The 23,146-nt window shown below is 34.5% G+C and overlaps 1 protein-coding gene and 2 pseudogenes across 1 annotated transcript; 2 read left to right on the top strand and 1 right to left on the bottom strand.

Moving 5' to 3' along the window:
• Positions 1–3,157: 3,157 nt before the first annotated feature.
• Positions 3,158–3,945, bottom strand: LOC108333043 (probable histone H2B.1). The gene has a single exon (XM_017568364.2). The coding sequence runs from the start codon at positions 3,843–3,845 to the stop codon at positions 3,402–3,404; it is 444 nt and encodes a 147-aa protein (XP_017423853.1). The 5' UTR covers positions 3,846–3,945; the 3' UTR covers positions 3,158–3,401.
• Positions 3,946–14,374: 10,429 nt separating this feature from the next.
• On the top strand, positions 14,375–17,286 carry LOC108332676 (protein TRANSPARENT TESTA GLABRA 1-like; annotated as a pseudogene).
• A 689-nt stretch (positions 17,287–17,975) lies between these two features.
• On the top strand, positions 17,976–19,349 carry LOC128194747 (uncharacterized; annotated as a pseudogene).
• Positions 19,350–23,146: the final 3,797 nt, after the last annotated feature.

Genomic DNA, 23,146 nt, shown 5'->3' with positions numbered 1-23,146 from the left:
GTGGCCTTTTGCGGAGTAGGGAATGGACATCTTAGATCCTTTCACTTCGAGCAAAGGACAAGTTAAGTTTCTCTTAATAGGTATCTATTATTTTAGCAAGTGGATTGAATCGATCCCTTAGCCACCATTATAGCACAACAAGTCCAATGCTTTATCTGGAAGAACATCATTTGTCATTATGGGATTCCTCATACTATAATTATAGATAATGGACAATAGTTTATCGTTAAGGGCCTATGAAGTTCTACTCAGGGATCAACATTAAGCATGCAACAAGTTTAGTAGAGCACATTAATACCATAGGCAAGTCGAGGTCGCTAACAAAGTCATTCTTGTAAAGTTGAAGAAGAGGTTGGATTTTGCTAAGGGTAGATGGTTAGAAGAGTTGTTAGAAATGTTGTGAGCATACTGGTGCACGCCTTAGCCGACTACTAAGGAGACCCCTTTCAGTTTGTTATATTGAACTGACACGATGATCCCGGTAGAAATTAAAGAATCATCCTTATGTTGTTGACAATATGATAAGGAAATCAATCAAGATTGTCTCGTAACTAGTCTCGATTTAAAAATTGAAAGAAGGGAGAAGGTCCAAATAAGGGAGGTTATCACTAAGCAAAGGAGATAATTTTTATGTGTGTGATTTTATTTAAGTAATGTGTTATAATTTTTATTAATATATACAAAGAGATTTCATTATAATTTAGAGAAAAAAATAAATAAATGTTTAAAATATTTTTTAACTTGGATATTTATTTTTTTATATTTTTGTAAAATATTTTTTAATTTTAACAACTTTGTTTCATGTTTTCAAAATTAATAAATGTTTTGGTTGATATGAAATTTTACACATGTATAACTGCAAAATATTTTATATAATTATATCACTTTTATTTTATCATTATTTGGTGTTTAAAACTTATATAATTATTATTTTTTCTAAATATATAACACTAAAAGTTTTATTAATATTAAATATTTAATAATATCACGCTATTTTTATTTCATAAATGAAAATAAGATAACGAAACTATCTCATCCCATACTCATTTTTATTATAATAAATTATAGTTTCGTTAACTATATAAAAAAAATCATTCAATAAATTATATTAAGCATTAAATTTGTACTGAAATTAATATTGAATATAAAATGATAAATGTCTATGCAGTATTTGGACAAAATAATAAATTAAAAAAAACTGATATAGTGTCATTCAAAATTTTATTGTTTGTTTTTTGTGATATTTATCTTTTGTGTATTGTTGAATTGAAGGGAGGAGTGAAGCTTTTTTATTGACTTTGGTTATTAATTTGATTTGTAACTTGGTTTTCAATAATATTTTGATTTTGGATTTTACTTTTGAAAATGATAAGCATTGAGAAGCTTATCTCTTCTTCCTTTTTTACTAATTATTTTAGTTCTTTTTATTTATATTTTTTACTTTTTTTCATATAAAATTAAATAAGTTATTTAATATTCTTTATTTTATATAATAAATTTTACGTATGTCAAAATAATTAAATATTTATATTACATAATTAAAATATTGTATAGAAAATATTATCCTAGAAGTTTGGAATGTTGCACTTTTTATGTCTAAGTAATAATATAAAAGTATGTTAATTGTTTGAAATTGTGAAACTAACAAATTGCTAATATGAGAAATTAAGTATTTTCTACTGGTTCCTATATTTTTTTTTTATAATAGTATACAAACATATAAAATTTCTTAATTTTCAAATTAGTCCATAATATACATCAATACAAATTAGTACATAAATATTATACATCAATTACATATTAGTCCTTGCAAAATTTTCATTATTTATATATTTTTGATGATTACATACTAATTCCTAGCTAATTTTGAATATTTTCCATCAATCCTGGTCAACTAATCAATTGAATTTTTATAAACATTTTGCAATTAATACAAATTACACATTAAAAATTGTAATGACTAATGTTAAAAATAAAAATACATTCACATAAAAATATTTGATAAAAGGTATTCGTGTAGAATGAAAATAAAAATATTAGTAACATAAATTTAGTTATTCTAACATAAATTTAGTTATTCTAGGACAATTAATAGAAAAATTTACAAAATAAAATTTGATCAAGTATTGGACTCTGTAACACCATTTTTGTTGTATACTATACATAAAATGATATCATTTAACAAAATGTTAATTTTGATTTTTTTTTTCCTAACTTTGAAAAGTTTAGTTACATCTCTTAAACGGAAAAATGAATTGTTTAGGGAAGATTAACTTTATTTATGTTAAAAAATATTAATGCAAATAAGTAAATGATGATCTAGGCATAAATGAAGCATGATTACATTAAAAAGTGAAAAATAAAAAAATTTGCTTTCACAAAATTAATTATTAAATTAACTAGTAAATGGAATAATTTGCAGAAATAAAAACTAAGGCTTTTCCCGATCACAAAAATCATGTAGTGTGTCATTAAGAACTTTGAACAAATTGGACCAAACCCATTTATATTCATGATGTGATAAGTTCTATTGCATGGAATAACTATATTGGACTTTTCTCATTCTCCCTTTGTCTAAGTGTATTGAATAAGGCAGAATAATTATTCATTATTCTTCTTAACCTTTCTAGTCTTTGGTGTTATGACAACCATATAAATAAAGACCAAAACTAGCTTTCAATGAAATACCTAAACCTCGAGAAAAATATCTTTTAAATGCCCTTAAAAACATACATTCAGATAGATCAATATCTTTAACAAAATTGTAATTAACACATCTAATCCTCTCTAGTTTCAAACAAATTGTTTCACATCTCAAATTCCAATAAGAGTTCAACCAAAACAAGCTTACCATAATGGAAGACATAAAAGCAATTTTCAATCTTTGCACAAATGGGTACAAACTTATACCAATGATAAAAAAAACTAATTGAAATCATATCATAAACATGGTCAAAGACAGTTTAAATGATACAACAATTTCCCAAAGCTATTAAACAGCATTACATGTAGACACAAATATATATCAAACACTTTCATACATTCATCATACCATTCAATATTTTTCACCCCACTAACATAACATCACAAATAAAATATCGCCAAAAGTTTAACAAGGAAATTTATCATAGTACCAACTAGAAACCCAGGAGAACAATTTACCAATGGTTACTTTACACATAAGCACAGGAGTTACAGAATTTTGAAAATATAATATTACCCACAACACCAATTACATATGCCTTACCAACAAAATAAAACCCTACAATTTCAACCACAACCCTTCCATACATAAGATCAACCCAACACTGTTTCTTCAATTAAAAATATATCTACCGAATCAATCTATCAATAGGCCTAACAGACACATAGAAAATCCTGAAAGCAAGAGGTTACTTAGTTCAAGAGCTAGTGAATTTGGTAACAGCCTTAGTTCCTTCTGAGACGGCATGTTTGGCCAATTCTCCGGGCAGCACAAGCCTGACCGCGGTCTGAATTTCCCTTGAAGTGATGGTAGGCTTCTTGTTGTAGCGAGCAAGCCTAGAAGATTCTTGGGCAAGTTTCTCGAAGATATCGTTGATGAAACTGTTCATGATGCCCATGGCCTTGCTTGAGATACCAATGTCAGGGTGAACCTGCTTCAGAACCTTAAAGATGTAGATCTTGTATGTCTCCACACTCTTCTTGCTTCTCTTCTTCTTCTTGTCACCGCTGGCACCTCCCTCTTTCGGAAGCTTCTTTCCGGCCTTTGGCTTCTTTTCCGCCGGAGCCTTATCTGCCACCGTGGACTTTTTCTCCTCTGCAGGCTTCTTCTCCGCTGGCTTCTTGTCTGCCTTTGGTGCCATGGCCGACTAAAAATAGGACAATCCGAAGGAAACTAGGGTTTCAAATTGGGAATTGAAACAGTTAAAGCTACTATGGTTGAAGCTGTGAATGAAAAGAGATTGCAGAGATTACTAATATATAGAAAGGTTCTCGGGTTCTTATTGGTTAAACGGGTTTGGCACGGATGGATGACGTGGACATCCTATCTTCTGTATCAAGCAAAAACATTGACGGACACGATTGATTAAAACTGAATCCAATGGCTCAGATTGATGAGTTTGCAATTAAAGCCTCGTAGTGAAGGTTGAGAAGATTTTCAGATTTTAGTGCGCCACATCTTTTTTCCCTCCACTTGAACATTTTAAGATTTACTTACATTTTATAATTAAACCGAGTTTACTTTTGGTTATAAATCCTTTACTTTTTTTTAAAATTCAAATCTTATTTTTGGTTATAAATACTTACATTTTATTTTGTTTTAGAGGAATGATAAACAGTGATGAAATTTGTTTATCGGATTAGTTTGATATTTTAGTTTTATGGTTTGGTCAATGGTTCCTGTTATATTTTTTTTTTATATTTAACAACATAATTATAAAACATTTTTCTGAACATGATTAACTTTAAAATTATATGATAAATTTTTATTTTATCACGAACAGAAAAGTGAATATTCTTTCTTTAATTTTTTTTCAATTTTATGTTTATGGAAGAATAATTCTAATATTTCACAACTTAGCCGGCAATAAACCTCGGCAAGTGCACCAAATCGTATCAAGTAATAATAAATGGTAAGACCAAATATCGTTTCCCAAAAGACTCACGACACTAAGCAGTTATGTGATTACTCAACTAATTAAGACTCTAAAGAACAAATTTTGGGGTTTTTTTTAATGCAAATGCAATAAAATAAACATGAATGCAATTTGATCAATTGAGGCTAAACACAAGAATGAATTGATGAAGTTGATGATATTGTTTTTGGGTTTAGATTTGACCTAATTTACTCTCATGCATATATGAATTCATCTTCTTCATTAATGTTAATGCAACTTTCTAATTTACCTTAAACCCGATGTCTCGGTGAAGAAAGCCTAATCCTAATCACTAGTTTACAATGTCTTGTCTCCCTAGCAATTATTCATGCATTACATTCGCACAGAAGCTTAAAGACAACCAATCCTCCTATCCCTATGTCTAGGCAATATTGCTCTTGAGAGAATTTCTTCAGTTCTAGATGTACTTATATGTGTCCATACAAATAACATCAATGATCATGCAATTGAATGAGTTAAACAAAGCATGCATAGAGTATAGAAGAAAAACCCTAACAATTAATGAAAGAAAGCATATAAATTAAAGAACCAATTCAATACGTGAGAGTTTCAAAGGATTACATCGTTTCCCCAACAAGAAATAAGGTTTAGTTCACCATAGACATGGTGAAACTAGATGAAAACAATGAAAGAATGAAAGATAGAACCCTAAAAGGTTGAAGATAGGAGCTTTTGCATCCAAAATTCGCCTCCAAGGGGTGAAGAAAGTGTGATTTCGCCTCTTTCTGTCCAAAGATCCTAACCCTAGGTCGACTAAACCCTTATATAGTTTATTAAAATTTACAGAAAATAGACCCAAGCCTAATTAAATGGCGCTCAGCAACACTTTTGGCACTCAACGATAAGTGCGATTCTTCATAATGACGCTCAGCTGCAGTTTTGACCCTCAGCGTTGACTACGGTGTTTCAGAACATCGGTCAGCAGTAAAAGTGGCGCTGAGTGGTGAATGCGACTCTTCTTTTGTGCACTTTTACTTCATTTCCTAAGTCTAGCTCCTTACTACTTCAACTTCTTTCATCTGATTTATCTTAATTCCTGCCAAAACAAGGAAAACCAATCATAAAACCCATCCAACTCTCTTATTTCTAAAACTTAAGCAACAACATGATTTCAAGCTAATTTCTAAGTCATATAGGTTGTTTTTAATATCAAAATTAAGTATAAAATAACGGTTTTTCAACCGTTATCACCAGGCGTGACTGTGAATGGCGATTAGCGCCCCTAGAGGGGGTGCCCAAGCGTGCTTGCAAAATCCTTGGCCCTCAACGCCCTTAAAGAGGGCGCCTAGGCGTCCATGCGTGACCCCAGCGCTGAGGGCCCCAGAAAAGGGCAACCAGACGTGGTTGAGCCTTCTACAGCCTTCTATTCTGGTGCTTTTACTGTCCTTCCTGGGTTCCAACTCCTTGATACTTTAGTCCTCTTCCAAAACATACCAATAACCTACAAAATTGAGGGAATTAGTGATAAAAATCATTAAGTATAACCTTTATGCACTTATTCACCAAATTCAACTAAAACAAGAGTTTATGCATGTTTCAAAGTCAAAAAGAGTTGATTTAGTATCAAAATTGCATCACAGATAACATTAAAATCAACCGTTATCACATACTAGTGTCAAGTTCAAAGGAACTCACCACTCTAGTACTTGAGTACAAAAACGCATCGGAATCCTAATGCTCAAGCACAACAAGTAATCCAGGGATCAAACATTGGAGCAACTACGTGTTTCGATATATGAGCAACTTGATATGAGTACAGGAACAAAAACAGCTCGACAATATCTAGAACATGAGTAACTCGATAACCCAATATAGGAGAAACTCAGCATTCTAATGCACGAGTACAATAAGAGTTCAATGAGCACAAGATCAACTTGTCGATACGGTTGTTGAGTACAACAACAAACTCAACATTCCAGTGTCCAAATATAGGAGTAAACTCCACAATCTACTGCCCAAATATCAACTCGGTGTTCTAGTGCAAAGTACAAGAGTACTTTAGTAAGTACTTGAAGACTTTAGTGAATATAGAAACAACACGACATTTTAGTGATGGAATACAATAGAAGATCGACTTTTTAGTGATCGAGTACAGTAGAAGCTCGACTTTCCAATGACCGAGTATAATAGAATCTCAGTTTTTCGGTGTTTGAGTGTGGGAATAACTTGGCATTCTAATGCCAGACTATAGTAGCATATTACAATCCAACGTTGCAATACCTAGATCCAAGAAAGAACAGTGCAAAAGGCACACTTAGTTTGGAGAAAGTCCGACTATAAAGTATAAAGAAAGCTTACACTTGATCTGGACAAATAGTATTTCATTATGGATCCCCTTCATAATAGAGCCTACAAGGTAGAAGAACTTAATGAAAAATTAATCAAGGTCACCTCAAGAGTAAATAAGCACAAAGACACTCATCCACTTATAAAATGCCTAAAAGAGCACAAAGACAAATCCCTAAGAGATAATAACAAACATTCTATTCCCAAAAACCTTTATTTGGAATATTTTATTTATTTGGTTATTCGTTGATGCTCCTTTATGCTAACAATGATTGCTAACTAGTGGTACTAAAACTACGACCACACGTCGCATAACTATGAAAAAATAACCATAAAGAAAGGAAGGTAAAACAAAATTTGAAAGATGAAAAGACTTGGAAGAGCAAGAAAGACAACAAGTGCAATGAAGTTTCCTTCTTTAGGCTTCTATTATGAGCAAACAAGGACAAACATCCATTACTAGAAAGCCTACTCAAACAACATATAAAGCCCATGAACGTGGCACCATAAGCCCTCAAACGAGGCACCCGAGTTACTGGAGAGTAACACTAGAAAAGATCACGAAAGCGACAATGAAAAAAGAACACGGAGATGGAAATGATAAAAGTCCACGAAGGTGGCAACAAGAAAAGTCCACGGAGGTGGCAACAAGAAAAGACCATGAAGGTGGCAATAAAAAAAGACCACAAAGATGGCAATGAGAAAAGACCATGGAGGTGACACCCTAGTTACTTAAGCAATAACAAAAGCCCTTCATGCGAGGCACAAAAAGCTCTCCATGTGAGGCACTAGAAGCCTTCCAAGCGAGACACCAGGTTACTTCAAAAAGTAGACCGAGCTACTTCACCTATTAACTTTTACCACACACCCTCTAGGCGAGACATCGAGGTTACTTCAACAAGTAAACAAAGTTACTTCAACAAGTAAATAGAGTTACTTCAACAAGTAAACTAAGTTACTTCACCAAGTAACTTTCGTAAAAAAAGACCTATAGTGAGGCATCATACTACTTCACTAAGAAAGTCGAGCTACTTCACCAAGTAACCAACTAAAATCCCTACAAGCAAGACAAGGTGTCAAGTTATAAAAAAAATAGAAAAGAAACACTGAGTTATTCAAGTATAAGTAAATAATTCAAAGCATTAGACCAAGTACAAAAGAAGCTCAACATCCCAATACACGATTACAAGAGAAGTTCGATGTTATAGTGTTTGAGTACAATAGTAACTTGATAATACGATCTTGTCGAGGAAAGAGTATAATCTTTTCTGAATTTGAATCCTAAAGGGGCACAACAAAAATAAATCAGAGAATAATGTGGAATAACACAGAGATGGAAACGCCACAATCTAGCAGTTTGCTATGTCAAGTGAATATTCGTCACAAAGATGTTAATCTTTGATAAGAATCAGAGTTCTAATCCAAGAACCAAGAGAATCCTCTCTAAAAAATGAAAATGCATATATTATGACTCAAAAGTGCCTACATATGTATTTGGTGCCCCTATGTATAAGTACAAATGTTTAAGGTACCTAAGATTGATTGCAATTAAAATAAAATTACAATTTGTTTAATTTCCTAAATTACTTTTCAATTGTGCTCATGATCTTCATGTTCTTTAAATTCCTTTCTTCATGGAACATTATAAGATTTAAAGAGACATGTTTTGATCTTTGATCTTGTCATAGATCCTTTGAATTACAAATGTTCTTCTTTAAATTCTTCTCATATATTATTAGAAAAGAATTGACTTGTTTCTCTTACCAAGAGGGGGGTTGAATTGGTGATCAATAAAAATAATTTCTTCTTAAATCTTTTCAGAAATTTAGAATGATCTTTAATCTATCTTGAAACTCAAGCAATTAAGCGCATGCAATGAAAGTAAAAGAGATAGGGAAAGAAATACAAGCAGAAGGTTTATACTAGTTCGGCCTCAATGCTTACATCCAATGTCCTTTTAATCAACCTTAGATTCCAATTGTACTATAAAGATCTGAATTTTTACAACAAGGCATGTATAGAGATCACTTCTCAAGTGTAACCACCTCTCTAACTCACTAATCTAATATAGTAAAAAACAAAACACTATAGCAAGAACAATCCTCTCCTGCAGTCACCCTTTGAGACACCTCTCAAAGTCCAAAGAACTCCTCGTTCTTCTTCTTGATCGCACACACAGGGAACAACACAATCCAAGATTGCTAAACACGAAGTCTGATCACTGAAGAGTACACTTTAGTAGTGCAGTAGTTGATTAACAGTGAAAACTAGAATCTGTTCTTCAACACACCTTCAAGATTATCAACTTCTGTATATCTTGTTTCTTAGAACGTCTCATCACACATGTATCTCTTTTCTCAATTCACAAATATCATATATGAAATTTTAGAAATGATCAAAAGTCTTTAGAACACTGTGTAATGCGTCAATTTATAGTTTTCTCATATGAGACGCAAACTAATCAATTACGCTAGTAATGTAATCGGTTACATTAATAACAAATGTAACAGAATTACAATTCAAACAGTTCTAATTGAATGCACATTTAATGTAATCAATTTCTAATCAATGCTAGTCAACATATTTCAAAATATGACCGTTAACACTGTTATGACTTAGCATGAAAACAATTTCAAATAATAATAAACTTAATTGATCACATGAATAGTGTATTCGATTAAGCACAACACTTAGGCATTTTTAAAACATTTTCTCTTCAAAACTCATCACAACATATTTCCAAAAGATATATGCAAAGACACGAGTTTTAATCGATTTACACTTAATGTAATCGGTTAAAACTTGTTGTTTTGCCACAATTTAAAACGTAAGCTATCTGATGAACTTAATTGATCACAATATTGTTAACAAATTGATGAAGATGAAGTTTTGATGATGTCCAAATCAAGTCAAGAACAAACAAGACTCATGAAGAATGATCTTTGAAGACTTGTAATCTTTTGTAATAATTGTATGAACATAGGAAAATTAGTAGTTTTATGTATGCATTCAAAAGTGATGTAAAAATAAGCCATAAGCAAAATTCTGTGCAGTGCTAATCGATTAACAAGAGGTGCTAATCGATTAGCGTTAATCGATTAACAAGGGCTGTTAATCGATTGTTCCAGAGAGCCATGAAGAAGCGAGACAGTGCAGTGCTAATCGATTAACAGAGGGTGTTAATCGATTAGCGTTAATCGATTAACAAGGGTTGTTAATCGATTAACATAGTGAACGTTTGAAAAACTAGCCGTTTTTAGAGCCGTTGAAGTATCCGTTGGGTTGTTAATCGATTAACCACTGTAGCTAATCGATTAACACTGTCAGAAAGGTTGAAAACGAAAAATGGAGGAGCCTTTGGATGAGTCTATAAATAGACTCTCATTTTCTCTCAAGAACATCAACTACTCTTCCCTTGTGCTCATATACTCAGAAACTCTTGAGAATTGTGTGCTCTTGCTCAGCTAAGGAAACTCTGTCTGTAGAGTTGGTGAAATACTACTACGGTGATAGAGGAATAGCTGGTTCATCCTTGGTGCATCTAAGGAAGTGTTTGGAAGAGGAATTCATCCTTCGTGAAGTATTCGAAGGAAGTGTTTCATCCTTTGTGAAGATTCAAAGGAGGTGTTGTTTCATCTCTTGTGGCTTCAAGAGAGGTGTTTTCTAAACTTTTACAAATTGTATCTGTGTGATTGTAGTTTGTAATAGTTTTGTGATTAGTGAAGTGTTTATCTTGTTTTGAGATAAGCGACTGGACGTAGGATTGGTAAGATCCGAACCAGGATAAAATCATCTGTGCAAATTTCTCTCAACCTTACTCTATTTTATTGTCTTTATTATTTGCTAAGTAAGTTTAATTGAGTAGAAATTTTTAAGGCACACGTTTTTAGTAAGAACCAATTCACCCCCCTCTTGGTTTGTTATCCCACGCTAACCATTCCGCTGCAGCCGCTCTGACAAATATCACTATAATCGATTATTTCATACAGAGTTGCTTTGTGCTTTTGGTTTTATCATACAAAAACATTTAGTATGCATACAGAAGATATAAACACAATTATGATCACAATAGTATGCAGACCAATCAAACTATATAACAAAGCATTTATATACCAACATATGTATCAATCACAAATACACATTTCTGTTGTGTCATGAAAACATATATGTGTTGTTATAATCAATGTGTTGTCATCATAAAAAACAAACACATCAGGGAATGCGTTTAGCACTTATATTGCTCCCCCTATCAACATATATGTTTCAGGAGATAGTCCTCTATCACTCAACATCCTAGTGCCCGAGCACAAAAAGTAATTCAGCGTTTTCAATGATTGAGTACAGGAACAACTCGACATTCCAATATATGGATAACTCGACCAGAGTGCAAAAGCAAAAAATAATTCGGCGTGACGATACTTGAGTATAGAAGCAAGAATAACTCAACTTTCAAACAACAAAATACACGAGTTGTCCACTACCAAAGTCCAAATCAGGACTAAAAAAAGTGACCCACCTCTTTACCATCTCAAAACTCTCAGCATAGGTCGTCAACCTGCTAGGCATAAAATTAGCGCTCTCCTCGACCTAGACAAGCAACATTAGCCTCAAAATTGGCAAACCTTTTTTTAGGCGGATGAGTGACACTCATGTTGACCTTTGCTTAAGGCCACCTTCTCATCCCTTGGTTGTTGGAAGTTTAGAGGTCAACTGAACAACATGATTAAAACCTTGTACTAACTTTAGGTTTTTTTTCGTTAGCTATCGATTGACCTTAGTACAAAAGTCGGCTAGGATGTCCCACTCGACCTTCAGCTCAGGCACCTTCACTTCTTTTGAGAGAAGCCAAATTGGAAAGGAAAGATCACTAGTACAAAAACACCGTATAATGTCGGTGTTTTTCGGCCTTTCACGTCGAATTCGAGGTCGACGTCATATCGGAAGATGTTAAATTGACGTTAAACACAACAATTTGACGTAAAGAAAAGTTACGTCAAAATTTGTCATTATTTGTTGTTAATCAATTTGTTTTGGTTTTTTTTAATTAATTGTTATCTACGAGACCTGAAAAGCTGAATTTCATTCTTTAGTTTTTGGTATTTTATAAAGCATGAACTATGAACGTGTAGTGTAGTGTCAACAACAAACAACAATAACAAACAACAAACAACTTCAATCAAATAACAACAACAAACAAGTTCAACCAAACAACAATAACAAACAAGTTCAACAAAAAAAAATAACAAACAAGTTCAACAAATAAGTTCTTCAAAATGAAAACGAAAACTAACCTTTAAAAAGTTGATTTGTCAGAATAAAGTGTTGCCACCATTGAGAGAGAAAGCATAATACGCCTATGAAGGACAAGAACACGAAAATAATCAGTCAAAACAAACGAAAATCATACATAAAGTAGTTAATTAACATGCATTTATAACAAATCAAAGAAAGATTACATGTGAAGATCGTCAAACTTCGTTCCAAAAAAGTTTGAGCAAAGAAAAGGGTATCGCGTGCTAAGATAAAATGAATGAATTTTCAATCTCCCGCTCAAATTTTTATTGAATTCACTAACCTTTTAACATCTAACGTTGGGGAATTCGACATTTTATATCCTTTTGAGGTTTAATTTTAAGGAATTCGATGTCATATGAAAATACATTTTCAACTTCGCGCCAAACGTTTTCACAAAATTTATACAATATAACAAATTGGCGTCGAATTACAATTTTAAACGACGTCTAATAATTGAATTTATTTACAAAAAAGTCACCGGCCATTTTTAACGTTGGCTATTCAGTGGTTGAACGTTGAACGCGTGACGTTATACGCTATTTTTGCACTAGTGGAAAAACAATATGAGAACAAGCGCAAATAGGACTCAAAAAGCAACGAGGATTGCTTGAAGTAAAGTAACGATAAAGAAATCCAGTATCGAAGTAAGTAAAAATCATCAGCTTGCCTATACCTTCCCAAACTGACACCACTTAACAAAACCCTCCTAAAGTCGGCTGCATCAAAAGCAAAGTTTGTCTAAAGTCAACGCATTGAAATGAAACCCACCTAAAGTCGACTGTATCAAAGCAAACCTCGCTTAAAGTCAGGAACATCAAAGTGAAGTTGGGTTAAAGTCAACCACATCAAAGTGAAGCTCGCCTAAAGTCAGTAGCATCAAAACGAAGCTCAACCGAAAGGCAATCCACATGGGAGTTCGACCAAATGGTCAATCTACCTACAAAGCTCAGTCAAAAGGCCAATCCACACAGGAGTTCGATTGAATGGTCAATCTACCAGCGAAGCTCGGCCGGAGGGCCAATCCCCAAATGAGCTCGGTCAAATGGTCAATCCACTTGCAAACTATACAAGTCAACCAAGGTCTGATACCAAATTAAACAACTAAAACTAGGGGGACTTATGTTCCTACCCAACCCAATAAACATACTAAAGAGCAGTCCCAACAAGGTCCATTAAGCCTCTCCACTTTGGAAAGGTCCAAATATAGTCTATTGAGACAATATCCACATATCATAACTAATATCGACAGTTTGGTATAATGATTATTACTTATGATGAAATATCATTATATTATATTATTATTAACTACTCTGTTATTATATATCCGAAGTAAGTATTATTTCAATCATAACATAGGTCTACGACCCATATGGATCCTATAAATACAACTGGTATTATAATGATCTCTTACTCATACTTGGAGATTCTAAATTCTCTCACTGACTTAAGCGTTAGAGAGTCTTTCGCAAATGAATCACCCTTTCTTTCAGCATCAAAGAATCTTATTCTGATTATCAATAACACTGCTAGAATCTTTTTATTTGTTCGCATATTCATGTTCAAGATCCCAATAAAATCGAATGGCAATAATAAAATTTTATGACTTTTTCTTTATAAACAAGTAAAAGCATGAATACCATGTGATAAACCCATGCTTATTTATATTTATTTTTATAATTATAATTTTATTATAAAAAATAGGCTTAATACCATTGCTGGTCCCAATTTTGGTCAGCTTTGTTTGAAATGGTTCTAATTTTTTAAAAATGTTCAATGTAGTCTTAAAGATATTAATTTGTGTTCAATTTAGTCATTTTTGCAAACGCTATTTAAATTGTTAACGACCAAATGTCCAGTAGTGCAATCAGTGAATGAGATGTAATTTATTGGCTGACGTGGACACTTTAAGGCATAGTGAGGTGGATTTATGTTTTTCTCGAAATGTATTTATGATATTTAATGAAACCCATCACACACTCTCTCCCCTGTCTCTTCCGCTCCACTCTCACCTAACATTTCAGTTCACCTTCCTCCGACACCATAAAAAACCAAACACCACAAACCTTAAATCCCAATCATTAAAAACATCAAACAGTATCATTAATCCCACATCGAATTCCCTTCCAAACAAAATGGACAATTCCACCCAAGATTCTCTCTTGCGATCGAAGAACTCCGTCACCTATGAATCGCCATACCCAATTTACGCCATGGCTTTCATACCCTCTCACCCCCACCGTCTTGGCCTTGGAAGCTTCATTGAAGAATACACCAATCACGTCCACATCCTCTCCTTCCACCCTGAAACCTTCTCACTCTCCGTCCAGCCCCTATCCCTCTTCAACAACAGCAAGACCAGCGAGTTTTGTGTGCCCCTCACCTCCTTCGACTGGAACGACATTGATCACAACCGCATCGACACCTCCAGCATTAACACCTCCAACATTGACACCACCAGCACCATTTGGGACATTAAGCGCACCGTCATCGAGACGTAGCTCATCACCCACGATAAGGAGGTCTATGACATTGCTTGGGGCGAGGCAAGAGTCTTCACCTCTGTGTTCGCTGACGACTCCGTACAAATCTTCGATTTGCGTGACAAAGAACACTCTACCATTGTCTACGAAAGCCCCCATCCTGATACCCCTTTGCTTCATTTGGCTTGGAATAAGCATGATCTCAGGTACATGGCTACCATTTTGATGAATAGTAATAAAGTTGTGATATTGGATATGTGAAAAGAAATCAAATCTATATTACTTCCATATTTCTTATTACAACATACTACCTATTTATAGAACTTTGAACCTAATAGTTAGGCACATCCTAACCTAAGTTAGGCACATCCTAAAGACACAAGTTAGGCACCTCCTAGACAAGTTAGGCACCTCCTAAGATAAATAAATATTACATTTGACATTTCAGCACTCCCCCTCAAGCTGGATCATACATATTGTATGAGCCAAGCTTGGAATAAACACACTCAAATGGAAAGAACATCAATAAACCAAATTGCACACACAGACAAGTGTAGCCCAAGAGACTCCTTAGCATCATGAAACTTCAACTTGGAAAGTCTTCAAATACAAGAGATTTCCATCGAGAAACTTGTAGTGGCTGGAAGCATATTGCAGTGGTTGGAAGCATACTCCCCCTTAGTGTGAACGGCGGAAATGTGAAATATCACAATTGCTGGACCACTAAAACAAAACAAAATATTAAGCTACAATGCGGAAACAAAGGCATCAAAGATCCAAAGACATGTCGGAGGTCGAAAATTCTTTGTTGGACAACTCCCAAGTGGTGATACTTAGCAGTGTATCACAAGAAGATCGGGCTAAACTCTAGCCCAAGAAGAACTGACGTAGTTGCGTCTGTCTGAGACGGTAGTTGGCAGCGAACGGTGGTGTACAACAGCAAACGGTGGAGACGAAGACATTGGTAACATGAGAGGCCTTCAAAGGCTAAAAGCCACAAACCTATAGGGTCTTAACCACCCTAAACAACAATAAACCATCAGGAACTTCATTGCCTTGAGTAGCAACAAATCTTCAGGGACTTAACTACCCTGAACAACAATGAACCTTTAGGGACTTAACTGCCCTAATAACAATGAACCTTTAGGGACTTAACTTCCCTAATAACAATGAACCTGCAAAAACTGAACTGTCTGCAATGGCTAACAACAACAAACCTGTAAGGACTTAACCACCCTACAACGGTTGAAACAGCAACAAACCTACAGGGACAAACTACCCTGTGGCGGCTGAAACTTCCCCTCACACGGAGGTGGAAGAACAGGTGAGAACCGATCCGTACAAGGGACAAATCTGAAATCCCATAACATCGAACGAGTCAAATCAGCGGTCGATCTCAAAGAAGGCATTGACTAACGGTGCAAATATCCTTTCACATGGCAGAAACCAAAAACACGAAATATTGGAACTTATGATGGCCTCAAAAAGACCCAAAGAAGTGATGCAGTGGCGTCCAAAGGGGGTCTGGGGTCGAATGAGATCCCCCAACCTTGAACATATCAACACGGCGAGTCAAAGTGAGTTGTTGAAGAACAACACAAACTATGTTAAACAGTAACAAACAGCGCCTGAACAGCGACAAACGGCGCCTGGATAGTGACAAACGACGCCTGGACAGCGACAAACGGCGCTTGGACAGTGACAAACGGCACGGGACAGCGAAAAATAGTGCCTGGATAGTCAACGACGGAGACGAAGATGATGAAAGCGGAAGAGGATGGTAGAGACAGGAAGCCCTTCACATTGGTGAAGGCAAAGAGCCCTTCTCAATGGAGAAGGAGATGATGGAAGCAGGCTTGGTCACAGGTTGAATCAACGGAGCAGCAACATCACTGTTGAGAACAACAGTACCCTGGTTTAGGTTCTTCAAAACAAAAAATGATTAGTATTCGGAGTCAGCATAACAGCGGCATCAACAGGTCCAGATCCGTAGGTCACCCGTCGAAATTGTGACGGTGGCCGGCGGTGGCGACGGCGACGACAGCGGCGGCGACGGTGGCCAGCCACGGACAGAGGTTGGCGGCAGACAGTGGCTGGCGATGGTCGACGACAAAGGCGACTGGTACTGACTATGACACATATTTAAGAAGAAGAGAAAGGGTTGTCCACTGGAATTTTAGGGGCTGCCGACGGCCATGGTGGCCGGCCGCCAGCAGACAACAGATACCACCAGAAGAGGATCTGAGAACTGGCTCTGATACCATGTGAAAAGAAATCAAATCTATATTACTTCCATATTTCTTATTACAACATACTACCTATTTATAGAAATATGAACCTAATAGTTAGGCACATCCTAAAGACACAAGTTAGGCACCTCCTAAGATAAATAAATATTACATTTGACATTTCAACAAGATATTAGATCCCCCACTACTCTTGTGGCGGAATTAGAGAGACATCATGGGAGTGTGAATGACATTACTTGGGCTTCTCATAGCTCCACGCATATTTGTTCTGCTGGGGATGATAGTCAGGCTCTTCAACAGAGAGAGGGCGATTGATGAGTTTCATTAAATATCAAAAATATATCTAAAAAAAACAGAAATCCACCTCATTATGCCTTAAAGTGTTCATGTCAGCCAATAAATTACATCTAATTCACTGATTGCACCGTTGGACATTTGGCCGTTAACAATTAAAACGGTGTTCGAAAAAAGGACTAAATTGAACACAAATTGATCTTTAAGACTACAATGAACATTTTTAAAATATTAGGATCATTTCGAACAAACTGACAAAAATTAGGACCAATAGTGATATTAAGCCAAAGAAATAATAAAAATAGTGAAGAGATGTTATTTTTTTTAGGTTTAATAGGTTCGGAGGTCCCTATATTTGGGGGTTCGTTTCAATTGGGTCCTCCAATTTTGAAAGTGATCAATTAGGTCCCTAATTTGGTAAATGTGATTCAATAATAGGATCTCCGTTAAATTGATCACTTTCAAAATCATGTTTTTCGAGGATAATTAATATCTGCAAACCTTACCAAATCATGTTTTTCGAGGATAACAATTATCCTCAGCTTGCCACTTCAAAATCATATAATTGACCTCGTTTTTTATTCATGGTGCTGTGTCAACAACAATACAACTAGATTTTTTTTTTCTAATTGAATATTTTTTTTCTCCTTGCTTTTTACTAGTGCTTGTAAAAGGAAGAGAAGGAGTAAGCACATTTGTATCTCAAGGATATGAACTCCTAGGCAAGGCATTTATCAAGCTTATTCAGAACTTCAGGTTTCACAACTAAAACCCTTCAATACTGGGCATAATCAAATGCAACAGCTTCAGCAATGCAGAGGCATACGAATGAGGGTCACAAATGGGAACTTGGAAATGGCATTGGCATTGATGCAGCGTAAGATGCAAGGAAGTGGGATTGAGAGGATGATAAAGCAGGAGCAGAGATTCCACATCAAAAACTCTGAGAAGCGTGTTTTAGCCCGAAAGAACTTGGAGCGAAGGCTTCGATCTGAGGATCTTGCTAAGAAACTTAAAGCCATTATGATCAAGAAAGTCAGGTATTTAGCCCCTATATAAAAGACAAAATGTTCTCCTTTGGAGCATCACTAAAATCTGCACCATATCTCTACATCACATTATTTTCAAGTAAATACACGATGTTTAGGTAAATTGCAATGAATTTCCCTGTATGGCATGAATTATTTTAAGCTATTTTGACTCGAGCACCTTGAGATGGTTAATATCCAAAATCTAAGACACTATCATAAACCACACATAACCTTTGCTGGAAAGGGTTATTAAGGGCCATTATGTACAAATAATGGCTGTCATTGTAGAATAATCAAAATAAGATGGATTTTACCATGCCATGTGGACTTATCTATATAGCCTACTCTCTAAACATGTATAGTTTTGCATAAGATATCAATTTGGCCTGCAATCTTTTAACCATTAAGATATTAAATTGGGATAGGTTGATTTGTTCACTTGTTAGTTTGAAGTTTGGAAGTAATGGTATCCTACATGAAAAATCCTCAATCAAACTACTGATAATGTTAATTTATCATTGACATGATAAGGCTTGAAGGGGAAACATGCAACATTTTTTTGGTTGTTTGTATCCACTCATGCTAGTGATTTTGTTGCTGTCGTGATTTCAAGTTGGTGTCATTGACTTTGGAACTGAAAATGTTATTATGTGGCTTACAATAATATAGGTGGCCATGTGAGAACTTCATTTTAATCAAAGGCTTATAATATTATGTCATGCTTACCTCTGGATTTTATTCCACTTCATTCCCTTTGTTTAAATGCTTACGCCTTTGGTCTTTGTGATGTTCACATTTTATAGGATGGTGTTGCTTTCTATTCGTTCTAGCATTTTAATTATTCTATGTAATATCACAGGGGTCTATGAGGAGGTTGCATTTTACACAAAAAATGGTCGTCAGAAGTTGTGTTGGAATGGAAGCAGTTTTCAAGCAACAGTTGGATGCAACATTTTCTTATGATTTTATTTTTCTGGGATAATTTATTTAATATGCTGTAGTATGATATGTACTTAAGGTTTTCAAAAGCATAAAGAAGAGAGGCACTTGAAATGAGCTCTTTAAGATTTTCAAAAGCTACAAATTAATATATGAATTATATAAAGCACTTAATTTGGTAAAGAAGCTAAGAGAAAATCTTATGAGCCGTACAGTATGGAACAAAATTATACATGACAACTTACAGATTCTGAGCCAAAAGTTACATGTTTGAGTTCTGGATTGTATTTTACTGTTGGTTATAGTTTGTCAAGGAAAAGTAATACTTTGACATCCTTCAAATAAAATAGAACCACTTCACAATTCCCTTATTATTGAAATTTTAAATTAAAAAGTAAAATAAATGTTATTAAAATATTATTATTATTTTGAGTAGTTAAGTGAGAAGTTTTTATTTAGAGGATTCAAAATATCACCACCCTTTATCAAGACGTGGAGATGGAGAAGATGGATTCTATTATGATTGTTAGATTATTCTATCACCATTTAGCATAAGTTATTTAATAAAATGTTTAATACAAATACAAATATATTCTTATTATTCAAAATTGATAAAATTATTTCATAATTTTTTAAATGGTTTAATACATATTTTGGTCCCTCTTTTCGTAGGGTCTGTTCAAAGTGATCCTTCTTTTGTAGGGTCTGTTCAAAAGTTCACTAACATCCTACTTCTCGCAAAAACGATGCACGTTAGTCCTTTTTCGTTACGACGTTAAAAAGACTAACGACATAGCTGCCCAGATGACACAAAACTGATGAGTTGTACATTTTTTGTTGAGGTGGCACTGTGAATTGCTGATTCATCCTGAAAGCAAAGGATTCATGGTTGTTTTCCCAAATTAAAAAGCAAAGTTAGGGTTGTTGGTGATTCATGCTACATTTTCAGTAATATATGAGTTTTTGGTGATGACAACGCATAATTAATAACACATGTATATTATGTGTTACATGTTCTATGCTTACATGTTATATGAATATATGAGAACATGATTGTGTTGTTGCTGTGTTGTTCATTGCATTCCACTGCATTTCACTGTGATGTATGTGATTTTATACATGAATGCATGACACATGTTTGTGGATGAGAAAAACCACAAGCACTAATGTTGAATTTTAATTGTGTGGTAAAACAACAATTTTAAGTCGATCTCATTATGGGGTGAGTCGATTAAAACTCGTGTCTTTGCACAAGCCTTTTTCAAAGTGTGCTGTGAGTTTTTCAAAGAGAAAGTTTTTCAAAACTATGATTTACACTGTTACATAGTCAATTATATGTGTGTTGCATTTGACTAAGTCTGTTACTGTTTTGAAATTCTGTTAATGCTTGATATAATTGTGTAACGCTCATATTTTTATATATGTTGACCAAGCATTAAATGTCATTTGATTGCATTAAATGCGAATTCAGTTAATTGCTTTGACTGCCGCTAACTGCCTTAACAGAATTGTTATATTCGACTGCATTAGTAACTTAGTAGATTAAAATGCGTCAGAGATGTGTTATACTATAAATTGACGCGAATTTGATTTTTGTAAGAAATTTTTTGAATCTAACAGTTTGTGTGATATTTTTCAAAAAGTGCTATCTTGCAAAAAGAGAAAAAGAGCTCCAAGAATCAAGAAGTGACCATGGTGATCATCTCCTTGTGATTTCTTGAAGAGCAAGTTTGTTATATATTCAAAGGGATGATCAATTCTGCACACTTGGGTGTAACTGTGAGATCAAAGTCTACAATCTTGTGAAGATTGGATTGAGGTTCCCTGTTGTGACTACAGGAAGAAGAGTGTGCGTCGTTCTTGACTTTGAGAGGTGTCTCAAAGGGTTTACACAACAGGAGAGGGGATTATTGTTGCTGGTCTAGTATTGTAGTGCCTATATTTGATTAGAGAGTTAGAGATGTGTTTTATATTATTGATGTGCGGTCTCTATAAAAGCCTTGTTGTAAAAATCTTGTTGTGAAAACATTGATCATTATAGTGCATTTGCTTCCCGTGGTTGGAAGGACACTAGATGTAGGCAGGTTGACCGAACCAGTATAAAAAGCAGTGTTTGAATTTTTTGATCCCTAGTCTTTTACTTTTAATCGACTTTACTATGTACTTATTCGATTAAGTTTTTGCTGCATTAGAAAGTCTTTTACCTTACGTTTCAAGAAAGCTTTAAAGGCATCAGCTTTTGAGAAAAAGATTTTAAAAGACTTTGTTTTTAAGTTTCACCAATTCACCCTCCTCTTGGTGTGAGAAATTGAGCCATTCTATTTTAACAAATATATATCATATAGTCTAAAACAATTAAAACTCTTAACTGTAGTTCTTTCATATCAATTACTTCTAAAGCACTTACCACTCAAACTACATTTTCTTAAAAAGAAACACACACACACAAACAAATTATTAGTAGACTACTTATATCCAATAATACAAGAATTATTGAACGTATCTCAATAAAATAATGTAATTTATCACATACAAAGGTCTTTTAACTGATTCATATATATATATATATATATATATATATATATATATATATATATATATATATATATATATATATATATATGTTTCGGGTAAGATGTGAAGGTCCCATACTCAAAGCATTCAAAGATGTTCTGAAGACTGAATGAGGTCCCTGATCCATCCTCTAAGCTATGTTGTTCTTTCTCTTCTCTTTGTCCTTGGCGCGAGGTGGGTACTTGTCAAAGGCACTCCGACGCTGAAATCAATCATTTACTTAATTATTTTGTAATAAAGATGAGTAATCATAATTAAAAATTACCTGCCTCTTTTGCCAAACATATATTTATAAATATTATACATAGCTTACCATCATGTCTAACCCATTTATTACCAATAAATGACATTATTCCTATTAATTGTTAATAAATGACTATTATTTTCATTAACTTCCATTAATGGCTATTACTTCTTAGAATAATTTTCAGACCGGTCTGTCATTTTCTCGCTGAACGGTCAGTCGCAGTCCTTGGTTAACCGGGTGGCCATACAGTACATCATCCCCTTAAGCCCAAGCAAGATCTTTATTGGAAGAGATGCGCAGGGATTATTATGAGCCTAAGAGAGGCCGCTCACGTTGGGCGTTTATTTTCGATGTGCTTTAAGTCTTCCTTCCTGTACCGAATGATGGATTCTAGGAGTTCACTTAGAACGTTCCCTAGGTCGAAGAATTAGGTGAGAGCTACGAAAGCGTTCCCTAAGTCGAAGAGGCTCAGGTGAGAGCTACGAAAGCGTTACTCACCGCCGAGCGGCGGACCCTTGGAGCTATGAAAGCGTTCCCTAGATCAAAGAGGCTCAAGTGAGAGCTACAAAAGTGTTGCTCACCGAGCAGCGGACAGTAAGAGTTACAACAACATTCCCTAGGTCGAAGAGGCTCAGGTGAGAGCTACGAAAGCGTTCTTCACCGAGCGGCGGACCCTAGGAGCTACGAAAGCGTTCCTAGATCGAAGAGGCTCAAGTGATAGCTACGAAAGCGTTCCTCTAACATTAGACACTAGGATATATTGAGTATTACACATTCTCGCATTTAGATATTACTTATAAACATACATCTCAACAACATATACAACAATAAGCTAATTGATCAATTATATATATACATATATATATATATATATATATATATATATATATATATATATATATATATATATATATATATATATATATATATATATATAAAGATGTAATTTAATTAAAAAGTCACAATAATTCACTTTCATTTAAAAACTAATAACTACACATGCTGGATCAATTCATCAAAGGTATTTAACAAGCAAAATATCAACTCACCTTTTGGAAGTCATTATGTCCTACTACATACTAACATTTGA

Source organism: Vigna angularis, chromosome 11, assembly GCF_016808095.1.
Source record: "Vigna angularis cultivar LongXiaoDou No.4 chromosome 11, ASM1680809v1, whole genome shotgun sequence".
Lineage (NCBI taxonomy): Eukaryota > Viridiplantae > Streptophyta > Magnoliopsida > Fabales > Fabaceae > Vigna > Vigna angularis.
The sequence above is the reverse complement of the archived record's forward strand: the minus strand, read 5'-3'. Positions and strand labels throughout refer to the sequence as shown.

Coding starts and splice junctions, on each gene's coding strand:
- LOC108333043 (XM_017568364.2), bottom strand. CDS start 3,845: ATGGCACCAAAGGCAGACAAGAAGCCAGCGGAGAAGAAGCCTGCAGAG.